The sequence below is a fragment of the Delphinapterus leucas genome, chromosome 5, assembly GCF_059928025.1.
Source record: "Delphinapterus leucas isolate spDelLeu-1000000601 "Yukka" chromosome 5, BTC_Dleu_Yukka2, whole genome shotgun sequence".
Classification (NCBI taxonomy): Eukaryota; Metazoa; Chordata; class Mammalia; order Artiodactyla; family Monodontidae; genus Delphinapterus; species Delphinapterus leucas.
The window spans coordinates 90,987,966-91,001,824 of NC_143133.1; the positions used below are offsets into that span (position 1 = coordinate 90,987,966).

The 13,859-nt window shown below is 38.1% G+C and overlaps 1 protein-coding gene across 1 annotated transcript in view; it reads right to left on the minus strand.

Moving 5' to 3' along the window:
- The window catches only part of CCDC158 (coiled-coil domain containing 158), a 78,376-nt gene that overhangs the window by 10,800 nt on the left and 53,717 nt on the right, over positions 1–13,859 (minus strand). Inside the window, exons 17-20 of the mRNA XM_089912072.1 lie at positions 13,358–13,515; positions 11,103–11,162; positions 3,797–3,856; positions 1,028–1,095 (exon numbers count right to left, since the gene is read on the minus strand). Coding sequence (XP_089768198.1) covers positions 1,028–1,095; positions 3,797–3,856; positions 11,103–11,162; positions 13,358–13,515 — 346 coding nt within the window. The remainder of the gene's footprint in view (positions 1–1,027; positions 1,096–3,796; positions 3,857–11,102; positions 11,163–13,357; positions 13,516–13,859) is intronic.

The following is a 13,859-nucleotide window of genomic DNA, read 5'->3' on the forward strand; positions in this document are numbered from 1 at the left end:
TTCTCAAAGATTTCTCACAAGTTAAAGGTTTAAAAATTAAAATTTGCAATTATTTTATTTAAGAATATTATGTTTTTATTTTAGGTATACATAGATACTCTTCTACAAAAGACAAGAAAATATGGAAACTTACCTTCTTCCATCTATTTCACCTCACACCTCGATTTTCCCTATTTACGTTATTACTGTCCAGATTTATAGCTACAGTTTGTTGAATAACCATCATTTTCACAGTATCATTCTTTCCCATTTATTTTGTTCTCTTCCATAAGAAGGCTGATAACGTGTCTGCTGATTTGCCTTCGCCTTCCAAATCTAACATATTCTGTATCATTATCTTTCATGTTTCTTAGGTTTAAAAATTCCTTTTCTGTAATTTTCTCTTGGGGTCCATCATGTCCCTGACTATGATTTCAGTCATGCATATCCTAATTTTTATTTTTCTAAGGCTTTCCTCTGTAATGTTATTATTTTTTCTTTTCCATATCTAGCCCGAGTTGTGCCATTTTGTTTTTCAACAGATTCTGTTATCTTTCAATCTCTTCCTTGATCTCCTTGTTTTACAGAGAACATTTTGTCTTTGGAAAGTATATAGAGAACCATCCGTCTCATTTCTTTTTCTTTTCTTTTCATCCATTCAGTAATTATTTATTGAGGACCTGCTATGTGCCAGGAAAGTTCTAGGTACTGGATATATCAGGGAACCAAACAACTAAAGACATATGCCCTTGTGCAGCTTTTGTCTAGCAGGAGGTGACACACAATCAACAACATGAATTAGTAAGTTACATAGTATAAAAAATGCTAAGTGTAATTTAAAAAAAGAAAAAGATAAGGGGGACTGGGATTGTGAGAGGGTTATAATTTTTACATAAGGTGGTGAGAGTAGGTCTCACTGGGAAAGTGACATCTGAGCAAAGGCTTTAAAGGTGGTGAGGAGACTAGCAGTGTGGAGGGAACCATTGAAAGGGGAGCCACTGCAGGGTTTTAAGCAGGCTCCATTTCTGTGCTTTCATTAAAAACTCACCTGCAGATGGGAATGCGAAGCAACTAGGTGGATCTTCCAATTCTCCTGTGTGTAATGTGACTGGCTCTCTGGAAGCATAAGAATGGTCATGCAAAAATTCCATTTCAAAACTCAGTGTTAAGATTTATTGACAGAAACAAGCTAATGAAGGCAAAAGTGATGGCTTAAAATATAAGCCCAGGGCTTCCCTGGTGGCGCAGTGGTTGAGAGTCCACCTGCCGATACAGGGGACTGGGTTCGTGCCCCGGTCCGGGAAGATCCCACATGCTGCGGAGCGGCTGCGCCCGTGAGCCATGGCCGCTGAGCCTGCGCGTCTGGAGCCTGTGCTCCGCAACGCGAGAGGCCACAACAGTGAGAGGCCCGCGTACTGCAAAAAAAAAAAAAAGCCCAGGATGGCAGCCATAACCCAAAACTGCAGAAGTCCTAAAATACCCTATGAGGGAGATCCAAAGTTGCATCATCTCTATGTATTCAGTGCCCATGAACATTTTGCAGAATGAAAAGGTAATAATATATAATCTTGGTTAGAAAATTCATTTTTGTGTAATAATAGCTATAAAACCCAATGTTTCTCTTATGGATTCTAAGAGATGCAATCTTAATGACTCATTTAAAATTTTAAAAACCAAAGGAAAAAAACACCTCTCTTAGCAATAAGTATTGCTTTACAAAACTATCAGACCTATTTAAATCAGTAAGTTGAACTAAACTACACAGTTCTCTGTAGGATGGGTACCAGTTTGATAATATTATGACAGCAGCTCTGAAGGTGGTGCCCTTGCAAAGAGGGTTTGTGAGGTCAACACTATTTTTATTATAATACTAAGGTATTATTTTCTTTTTAACTCTCAGTCTCAAACAAGTGTATAGTGGAGTTTCCCAGAGGCTCCATGATATCTGATACCACAGCAGATAAATGCAGAGGCAGATATGAGAATACAGCTATCTTTTATTAAGCCATGCGTTAAATTGATGATTTAAAGATTTTTAACGATTAAGTCTTAATGACTTTTTTTGAAAGACATATTTTTCATAATAAAATATGCTATTATGGTAATATATAATGTACTTTGTTACTTTTAAGTGAATACATATCAAAATGTTTTAATTTTTTAATGCTTAAAATTAAATTTTATTTTCCAATACTAAAAATGGAAATGGCCTATATAAACAAAAGCTCTTTGGAATCCTCACTGATATTTGTGAGTGCAAAGGGATCCTGAGACCAAAAAGTTTGAGAACATTAGGAGAAAAGCCTTGGAAAGGAAGGTCATGGCTATATTGTGGCTAGTTTTAATTATCAGGGAAAGCAGTTTGTTCTTGCTGAAGTAGGCAATGGGGAGCCTTTGAAGGTTTGGGGGCTGGGAACATAGTCTGAGGTGTACTTCAGGCGATCAATCTGAAATTGATGCACAGAAGCGACTGGAACTTGCAAGAGATTGGAGATTTAAAACATCCACACTAAACACTGTAGAGTCCACCACAATGGTACATGCGAATGGTAAAATGGCCTAAGAAGTAGGATGTGGTAGGATGAACAATGGCTGCCAAATATATCTGTGTCCAAATGCCAAGAACCTATGAATGTTACCTTATATGGCACAAGAGACTTCGCAGATGTGATTATGTCAAGGATCTTGAGATGGGGAGATTATCCTGGATTATGTGGAGATATACCTACATTATCTAAATGCCATCACAAGTCTCTGTACAAAGAGGAAGGCAGGGGGAGATTTCACACAGAAGAGAGAAGGTGATGTGACAATCTCAGCAGAAAGACTGGAGGATGCTATGTCATAGGGTGTGAAGATGGAGAAAGGAGCCACAAGGCAAAGAGTGCAAAGAATGAGGCTCTAGAGGCCCAGAAGCTCTAAAAAAGAAAGGTAAGGAAATGCATTAATCCCAAGGGCTTCTGCAAGGAGTGCAGCCCTGCCATCATCTTGATTGTTCAGGTACTCAGAGGCAGAACACAGGAGCAGTTACAAGCCTGAGCTCAGGAACCAGCTAGACCTGAGTTCAAATCTGGCTCCTCTATTTACAAGCTGTATGACTTGGCAAATTGCTTGGCAAGCTGAGTCTCCATTTCTAACCTATATACAGGGGTAATAATGCCTATATCATAGATTTGATTAGACAGACTAAATGAGATGAGTCTAAAACACCCATACAATAGTAAAAATAAAAACATGCAGTAGATAGCTGCAGATACTATTAACAGGAACGATGTAATGTTACACACTCAGGTGAGAAGAAAATCAAAACTTGTTTCTTTTAGGCTATGAGAAAGCTGTATTTAGAAAGATTCAAGTTCACTGAATATTGATCAAACGGCAGGGACAGTAAGAAAGTATCTGTCTTAATTCATTCACTAAACAAATATTTCCTGAACAGCTACTATATGACAGGCAATATGCTTGGTGCTGAAGATACAGTAATGAAGAACCCTTTCTTTGCCTAAATGGAATTTAAACCCTAGAATTCATTTTCATATTCTTATGATATAAAGAGGGCTCTGATATCTCTATTTTTTACAAGTGGTAAAAATAGAAAAGATAAAAGCTTTTTTCCAGGCAGTCAGTCAATAAATAGACCCTATGACTATAAGCAACTTGAGGACAGAGCCCATATCTGTCTTCCTCGCTGTTACATCCTAAGGGCCTAGCACAGAGTGTGGCACATCATGGGCAGTTAACGATGTTCTGAATTAATGAATGAACAGTAGTAAAGGGGACATTTTGCAAGTCAGGGGCTGGAGAGAGAGTTTCTTACCTGCGAAGAGTTTCACTTGATTCGCTGCCTTCAGTGCGTTCCCTTAATGAGTTGTTGCTTCTGTTGGCAGAGGGTGGGAGAAGTTAAAGACTACGTGACGTAATTTTAACTTAGTGATCAAACAAAATTGTTCCTCTGGATACTGCTTTTAGACAAATGCAGATTCAAAAGAGTGAGACTGGGGCGCTGGCTCTTCCCAGTGGAGAGAACAGTATGGAGAAAAGCTTGAAGACAGAAGGAAATGAGCCCCTTTTGGGAATCAGGAGTAGTCTGTCTTGGTTAGAGCACAATACAGGAGGAGAGCAGGGTGGTGACGAGTTAGGGAGATTCTTCAGTGTCAGCCTGAGAACCATGTATTGAATGCAGCAGATCTGCAGGCAATGGCTTCTGTGTCTGACATGAGTAACAAATTAATATTAGCTTTTTTTCCTTTTTGGCTAAAGTCAGTTCTCAGAAGTTGTCTTTGTTTAGGGGTTATGGACTTCATTTCTTTATGATCCTTTTATGATTTCATTTAAACATTCAGCTATTCAATTATTAATAAAAATAGAACTGTTTTCAGTAAGGTTCTTATAATCCTATACTGAGGTTGTTGTAACTTCCTTTCAGACTACCTTTCTCTCAAAAGTTATGTAAGCTATTGTAAATACATGTAAATGTAGAAAAAGTATTCCGATTTTGGAATGGCATACCATATAAATATCTTCATCTGGTTAAACAGCAGTAAAATGTAAAATAAGCAAAAAAAAAAAAAAATGGTGGGTCTTCCCTGGTAGCACAGTGGTTAAGAATCCACCTGCCAATGCAGGGGCCACAGGTTTGAGCCCTGGTCCAGGAAGATCCCACATGCCGCCGAGCAATTAAGCCTGTGCGCCACAACTACTGAGCTTGTGCTCTAGAGCCCACAAGCCACAACTACTGAGCTCACACACCACAACTACTGAAGCCCAGGCACCTAGAGCCCATGCTCCGAAACAAAGAAAAGCCACCGCAATGAGAAGCCCGTGCACCGCAATGAAGAGTAGCCCCCGCTCACCGCAACTAGAGAAAGCCTGTGTGCAGCAACAAAGACGCAACGTAACCAAAAATAAAATAAATAAAATAAGTAAATTTTTAAAAATGCCTATTGTCTCTTTGGTGGGGCTAATGACAGACTCTGGGAGGGCTCACACCAAGGAGTACTTCCCAGAATTTCTGCTGCCAGTGTCCTTGTACCCACTGTGAGCCACAGCCACCCCCCGCCTCTGCAGGAGACCCTCCAACTCTAGCAGTTGAACACACATGTTGACTGAAGAAAACTCACAACCTAAAAGTTGCGAATTAAGCTGTACTCCGGGATCTTACTGAGGACTCTAGCACAGGCGGCAGCAGCTCAGATATCCCTGAGGAGCTTCTCTGAAGAGGATGTGCAAGAGCAGCTGTGGGTCATAACTGGGAGGAGTCATCTTTGCATTTTTAACTGTTGCTTTCCGTGTGGAGGAGAGGCTCTTGGTGCACCAGCCAGGTGTCAGGGCTGTGCCACTGAGGTGGGAGAGGTGGGAGAGCCTCTCCTCTGAGGTGGGAAAGCCAAGTTCAGGACACTGTTCCACAAGAGACCTCCCAGCTCCACGTAATATCAAACGGCGAAAATCTCCCAGAGATCTCCATCTCAACACCAACACCCAGCTTCACTCAACAACCGGCAAGCTACAGCGCTGGACACCCTATGCCAAACAACTAGCAAGACAGGAACACAACCCCATCCATTAGCACAGAGGCTGCCTAAAATCATAATACGGCCACAGACACCCCAAAACACACCACCAGACATGGACCTGCCCACCAGAAAGATAAGATTCATGCTCAACCACCAGAACACAGGCACCAGTCCCCTCCACCAGGAGGCATACGCAACCCACTGAACCAACCTTAGCCACTGGGGACAGACACCAAAAACAATGGAAACTAAGAACCTGCACTCTGTGAAAAGGAGACCCCAAACACAGTAAGCTAAGCAAAATGAGAAGACAGAGAACCACACAGCAGGTGAAGGAGCATGATAAAAACCCACCAGACCTAACAAATGAAGAGGAAATAGGCAGTCTACCTGAAAAAGAATTCAGAATAGTGATGGTAAAGATGATCCAAAATCTTGGAAATAGAATAGACAAAATGCAAGAAACATTTAACAAGGACCTAGAAGAACTAAAGATGAAACAAACAATGATGAACAACACAATAAATGAAATTAAAAATTCTCTAGATGGAATCAATAGCAGAATAACTGAGGCAGAAGAACGGATAAGTGACCTGACGATAAAATAGTGGAAATAACTACTGCAGAGCGGAATAGAGAAAAAAGAATGAAAAGAATTGAGGACAAGTCTCCCAGACCTCTGGGACAACATTAAACACACCAACATTTGAATTATAGGGGTCCCAGAAGAAGAAGAGAAAAAGAAAGGGACTGAGAAAATATTTGAAGAGATTAGACTTGAAAACTTTCCCAATATGGGAAAGGAAATAGTTAATCAAGTCCAGAAACCACAGAGAGTCCCATACAGGATAAATCCAAGGAGAAACATGCCAAGACACATTAATCAAACTATCAAAAATTAAATACAAAGAACAAATATTAAAAGCAGCAAGGGAAAAACAACAAATAACACATAAGGGAATCCCCATAAGGTTAACAGCTGACCTTTGAGCAGAAACTCTGCCAGCCAGAAGGGAGTGGCAGGACATATTTAAAGTGATTAAGGAGAAAAACCTACAGATGATATGATACTATACAAGATCACTCTACCGAGCAAGGATCTCATTCAGATTTGATGGAGAAATTAAAAGCTTTACAGACAAGCAAAAGCTGAGAGAATTCAACACCACCAAACCAGCTTTACAAAAAATGCTAAAGGAACTTCTCTAGGCAGGAAACACAAGAAAAGGAAAAGACCTACAATAATAAACCCAAAACAGTTAAGAAAATGGTAATAGGAACATACATATCAATAATTACCTTAAATGTAAACGGATTAAATGCTCCAACCAAAGGACACAGACTGGCTGAATGGATACAAAAACAAGACCTGTTTATATGCTGTCTACCAGAGACCCACTTCAGACCTAGGGACACATACAGACTGAAAGTGAGGGGATGGAAAAAGATATTCCATGCAAATGGAAATCAAAAGAAAGCTTGAGTAGCAATTCTCATATCAAACAAAATAGACTTTAAAACAAAGACTATTACAAGAGACAAAGAAGGACACTACATAATGATCAAGGGATCAATCCAAGAAGAAGATAAAACAATTGTAAATATTTATGCACCCAACATAGGAGCACCTCAGTACATAAGGAAAATACTAAGAGCCAAAAAAGGGGAAATTGACAGTAACACAATCAGAGCAGGGGACTTTAACACCCCACTTTCACCAATGCACAGATCATCCAAAATGAAAGTAAACACAAGCTTTAAATGATACATTAAACAAGATGGACTTAATTGATATTTATAGGACATTCCATCCAAAAACAACAGAATACACATTCTTCTCAAGTGCTCATGGGACATTCTCCAGGATAGATCATATCTTGGGTCACAAATCAAGCCTTGGTAAATTTAAGAAAATTGAAATCGTATCAAGTATCTTTTCCGACCACAACGCTATGAGACTAGATATCAATTACAGGAAAAAGTCTGTAAGAAATACAAACACATGGAGGCTAAACAACACACTACTTAATAACCAAGAGATCACTGAGGAAATCAAAAAATACCTAGAAACAAATGACAATGAAAACACGATGACCCAAAACCTATGGGAGGCAGCAAAAGCAGTTCTAAGGGGGAAGTTTATAGCAATACAATCCTACCTTAGGAAACAAGAAACATCTCAAATAAACAACCTAACCTTACACCTAAAGCAATTAGAGAAAGAAGAACAAAAAAACCCCAAAGTTAGCAGAAGTATAAAGATCAGATCAGAAATAAATGAAAAAGAAATGAAGGAAATGATAGCAAAGATCAATAAAACTAAAACCTGGTTTTTTGAGAAGATAAACAAAATTGATAAACCATTAGGCAGACTTATCAAGAAAAAAAGAGAGAAGACTCAAATCAATAGAATTAGAAATGAAAAAGGAGAAGTAACAAATGACACTGCAGAGATACAAAGGATAATAAGAGATTACTATAAGCAACTATATGCCAATAAAATGGACAACCTGGAAGAAACGGACAAATTCTTAGAAATGCACAACCTTCTGAGGCTGAACCAGGAAGAATTAGAAAATATGAACAGACCAATCACAAGCACTGAAAATGAAACTGTGATTAAAAATCTTCCAACAAACAAAAGCCCAGGACCAGATGGCTTCACAGGTGAATTCTATCAAACATTTAGAGAAGAGCTAACACCTATCCTTCTCAAACTCTTCCAAAATATAGCAGAGGGAGGAACACTCCCAAACTCATTCTACGAGGCCACCATCACTCTGATACCAAAACCAGACAAAGATGTCACAAAGAAAGAAAACTACAGGCCAGTATCACTGATGAACATAGATGTAAATATCCTCAACAAAATACTAGCAAACAGAATCCAACAGCACATTAAAAGGATCATACACTATGATCAAGTGGGGTTTATCACAGGAATGCAAGGATTCTTCAATATATGCAAATCAATCAACGTGATACACCATATTAACAAATTGAAGGAGAAAAACCATATGATCATCTCAATAGATGCAGAGAAAGCTTTCGACAAAATTCAACACCCATTTATGATAAAAACCCTCCGTAAAGCAGGCATAGAGGGAACTTTCCTCAACATAATAAAGGCCATATATGACAAACCCACAGCCAACATTGTCCTCAAAGGTGAAAAACTGAAACCATTTCTACTAAGATCAGGAACAAGACAAGGTTGCCCACTCTCACCACTCTTATTCAACATAGTTTGGGAAGTTTTAGCCACAGCAATCAGAGAAGAAAAGGAAATAAAAGGAATCCAAATTGGAAAAGAAGAAGTAAAGGTAAAGCTGTCACTGTTTGCGGATGACATGATACTATACATACAGAATCCTAAAGATGCTACCAGAAAACTACTAATCAATGAATTTGGTATAGTAGCAGGATACAAAATTAATGCACAGAAATCTCTTGCATTCCTAAACACTAATGATGAAAAATCTGAAAGTGAAATTAAGAAAACACTCCCATTTACCATTGCAACAAGAAGAATAAAATATCTAGGAATAAACCTACCTAAGGAGACAAAAGACCTGTATGCAGAAAATTATAAGACACTGATGAAAGAAATTAAAGATGATACAAATAGATGGAGAGATATACCATGTTCTTGGATTGGAAGAATCAACATTGTGAAAATGACTATACTACCCAAAGCAATCTACAGATTGAATGCAATCCTATCAAACGACCACTGGCATTTTTCACAGAACTAGGACAAAAAATTTCACAATTTGTATGGAAACACAGAAGACCCCAAATAGCCAAAGCAATCTTGAGAAAGAAAAACGGAGCTGGAGGAATCAGGCTCCCTGACTTCAGACTATACTACAAAGCTACAGTCATCAAGACAGTATGGTACTGGCACAAAAACAGAAATAGAGATCAATGGAACAGGATAGAAAGCCCAGAGACAAACGCACTCACATATGGTCACCTTATCTTTGATAAAGGAGGCAAGAATACACAGTGGAGAAAAGACAGCCTCTTCAATAAGTTGTGCTGGGAAAACTGGACAGGTACATGTAAAAGTATGAAATTAGGACACTCCCTAACACCATACACAAAAATAAATTGAAAATGGATTAACGACCTAAATGTAAGGCCAGACACCATCAAACTCTTAGAGGAAAACATAGGCAGAACACTCTATGACATAAATCACAGCAAGATCCTTTTTGACCCACCTCCTACAGAAATGGAAATAAAAACATAAAGAAACAAATGGGACCTAATGAAACTTCAAAGCTTTTGTACAGCCAAGGAAACCAAAAACAAGACGAAGACAACCCTCAGAATGGGAGAAAATATTTGCAAATGAAGCAACTGACAAAGGATTAATCTCCAAAACATACAAGCAACTCATGCAGCTCAATATCAAAAAAAACAAACAACCCGATCCAAAAACGGGCAGAAGACCTAAATAGACATTTCTCCAAAGAAGATATACAGATGGCCAACAAACACATGAAAGAATGCTCAACCTCATTAATCATTAGAGAAATGCAAATCAAAACTACAATGAGATATCATCTCACACCAGTCAGAATGGCCATCATCAAAAAATCTACAAACAATAAATGCTGGAGAGGGTGTGGAGAAAAGGGAGCCCTCTTGCACTGTTAGTGGGAATGTAAATTGATACAGCCACTATGGGGAACAGTATGGAGGTTCCTTAAAAAACTAAAAATAGAACTACCATACAACCCAGCAATCCCACTATTGGGCATATACCCTGAGGAAACCATAATTCAAAAAGAGTCATGTACCAAAATGTTCATTGCAGCTCTATTTACAATAGCCAGGACATGGAAGCAACCTAGGTGTCCAACAACAGATGAATAGATAAAGAAGATGTGGCACATATATACAATGGAATATTACTCAGCCATAAAAAGGAACAAAACTGAGTTATTTGTAGTGAGGTGGATGGACCTAGAGATGTCATACAGTGAAGTAAGTCAGAAAGAGAAAAACAAATACCGTATGCTAACACATATATATGGAATCTAAAAAAAAAAAAAAAGAAAAAAGTGGTCAGAAGAACCTAGGGGCAAGACGGGAATAAAGATGCAAACCTACTAGAGAATGGACTTGAGGATACGGGGAGGGGGTAAGGTAAGCTGGGACAAAGTGAGGGAGTGGCATGAACATATATACACTACCAAATATAAAATAGATAGCTAGTGGGAAGCAGCCGCATAGCAGAGGGAGATCAGCTTGGTGCTTTGTGACCACCTAGAGGGGTGGGATAGGGAGGGAGGGAGATGCAAGAGGGAAGAGATATGGGGACATACATATAACTGATTCACTTTGTTATAAAACAGAAACTAACACACCATTGTAAAGCAATTATACTCTTATAAAGGTGTTTAAAAAATGCCTATTAAGTTGATTTCTAGAAAGTAAATTACTTTAGTACATTTCACCGAAATCCTTTTTGGTTTCAGTTAAACACTGTCACAGCTTTCCATCAATTCTCGTGTGACGTGTCCAGACTTCCCAAATTACCTGGTCACATGTAAAATTCCTGGACAATTAATTAGATTCAGAATCTCAGATTCCTCTCACCTACGGCATATCTCTAACCTCAGGCTTGATTCAGTAATGCAATCTCTTATTCTATCATCTCTGTATAGATAAATGTAACTCTCAGTTAATTATGCAAAGAATAATTTCTAGATTCCATGTATTTTTAGAATAATCAATTGCTCCTATGTATTTAACTCTTCTTTAAGGCACAACAGTAGAATTTAGGCCTCCAAGCAAATTTTGCAAAGTGCTACCCCTGGAATTTGTCAACTTAGAAATGTTTTTGTTCCTGAACCCTTAAAAGTTTGAGGCTGAGTTCTGGCTTTGGTGCCAAAGCCTAAAATGACAAGGTCATTTGTAGGATTACAGCAAATTAACATAAACTCTCTAACGGCAGGGGCTAAATACATTCATGTTGAATACAGTTCAATGTAGTCAAGCCCATCATTAGTGGCTGAAGTGATGGAAGTTTGATCAGGGAAGTCATGGTAATCTTGTGGAATGATTACTGCTGGAAGCCAGGGGCTCTAATGTTTACTTCTGACTTTGTCTCTTTGCCTCATAGGAGGAGGCAACTTAATCTGTCTAAATGTAGTCATCTGTCAAATGAGCTGAATAATACTGCCCTGGCTTAGAAGGCATATTATAGAGTTATGACAAAAATGAAAGTGCTCTGCTCTTCACAACAGCCAAGACACGGAAATAACCTAACTGTCCATCGACAGACGAATGGATAAAGAAGATGTGGTATATACATACAATGGAATACTACTCAGCCATAAAAAAGAACAAAATAATGCCATTTGTAGCAACATGGATGCAACTAGAGATTATCATACTAAGTGAAGCTCGTCAGAAAGAGAAAGACAAATACCATATGATATCACCTATATGTGGAATCTAATATATGACTCAAATGAACCTATCTATGAAACAGACAGAATCACGGACATAGAGAGAGCAGACTCGTGGTTGCCAAGGCGGGAGGGAGTGTGGGGGAGGGATGGAGGGGGAGGTTGGGGTTAGCAGATGTAAGCTTTTATATACAGAATGGATAAACAACAAGGTCCCACTGTATAGCACAGAGAACTATATTCAATACCCCATGATAAACCATAATGGAAAGGAGTATTAAAAAAAAAGAATGTATATATGTGTATAACTGAATCACTTTGCTATACAGCAGAAATTAACAAAATTGTAAATCAACTACACTTCAATAAAAAAAACTGAGAAAAAATAAAATGCTTGAGAACATTTTAAAAAAATGAAAGTGTCCTGCACATATAAGTATTCTTAGATGGAGTGACAATAGAATGTTTCTAACATGTGACTCAGAGAATGCAATGTTATGCTAGGTAACTGGACTGTTATTAATATTTTACTACTACTATTAATAATATTATTAATAAAAAATAGACAAATCCAATTAATATTTTGCTACCTCAGGTTAATAAACACTAACTGAACATCTTAAGAAAATGGAGATTGTTTATATAAAAGTATTATGTCAGAAAGTATTATTTTGAGATATTTGCCATATAACCAGAAAACAAAATTACAATGGGTTATTATAATACGAACAACATATAATTAGTATTATAATGCTAAGAATATAGTATATACCATATTAAAATGCTCTAAGCTAATTTAATAATAGCACACATTAAAAATTTAAAACACTTTTGAAAAGAGTATGAGGATCTCATTGATTTCTGCAGGTACGTGCAGGCAGTGGCTGGTGGACTGGTTGAATCCTTTTTTGGATCTGACTTTTATTAATTTAAGTCATTGCCTAGACTTAATGCCTAGAGAACCAAAGCTTTCCAATTAGTTTATACCTGGGGAGTTATGCAGTTCTCAGGGTTTGAGCTTTAGCTTCACCATGTGTGGTTGTAGGTAAGTCAACCTTTTGGAACTTGTGTTTTTCTCATTTTTAAAATGGGATAAATATATCCTGCTCTATCTTGTCTCAAACAGACTTGTTGTGACAATCAAATAAGATTATGAATGTGAAATCTGTTGGGAACTATAAATTACTGTATGAATGTAACTTTGGGTAACACGTTGCCTTGACTAATTTCTGAGTAGGAAAACTATCGCTATTATTTTCTCTTGATGTCAAGGTGTTTTACTTTTGCTAACTCATCCACTTTTGTTTTCCCTGGTAATGTCCAGATACCCCTCAAAGTTACTGAAACTTCAACCCCCCCAGAAGTTGTCCCACATAGACACCGTGATCGCCACCCACTGATTAGAGAAGGCTTCCCGCTGTCAAGTACACTCAGTCTTACACAGCCACATAGGAGACCCCCAGAGATGGTGCTCTCCCGTCTTCCTCGCTCTTGCCCAGGCGCACGGGTGGCTCCTCGCTGATCACACTTCTCAACTCCTGGAGAAGCTGTTTCAAGTCCCTCGTTGGATCTTCCTTTGTATTAGGTTTCGTAGAGTGCTGAATTAAAACAATTTACAAGACAAGGACACTTTGTTTTTTTCAGATTCAAATGCCATTTCCTACTATAAAATTAATTCAACTGGTAAACAGAAATTATGGAGGAGAAAGAAGAGGAAATAAAAAACCTGTAATCTTACTACTCAGGGATAATCAATAATATTCAATCAATAATCCACACAGTGCTATATCTAGTCTATAAATGTGTGTATACCCATTTATACATATATGTAAACACAGGATCAAACTATACACATCTATTTTTAAATCCTTTTTTATTTTTTAACTTTAACAATGCGGTAAGTACATCTTACCATGCCATTAAATATTTACAACTACATCCA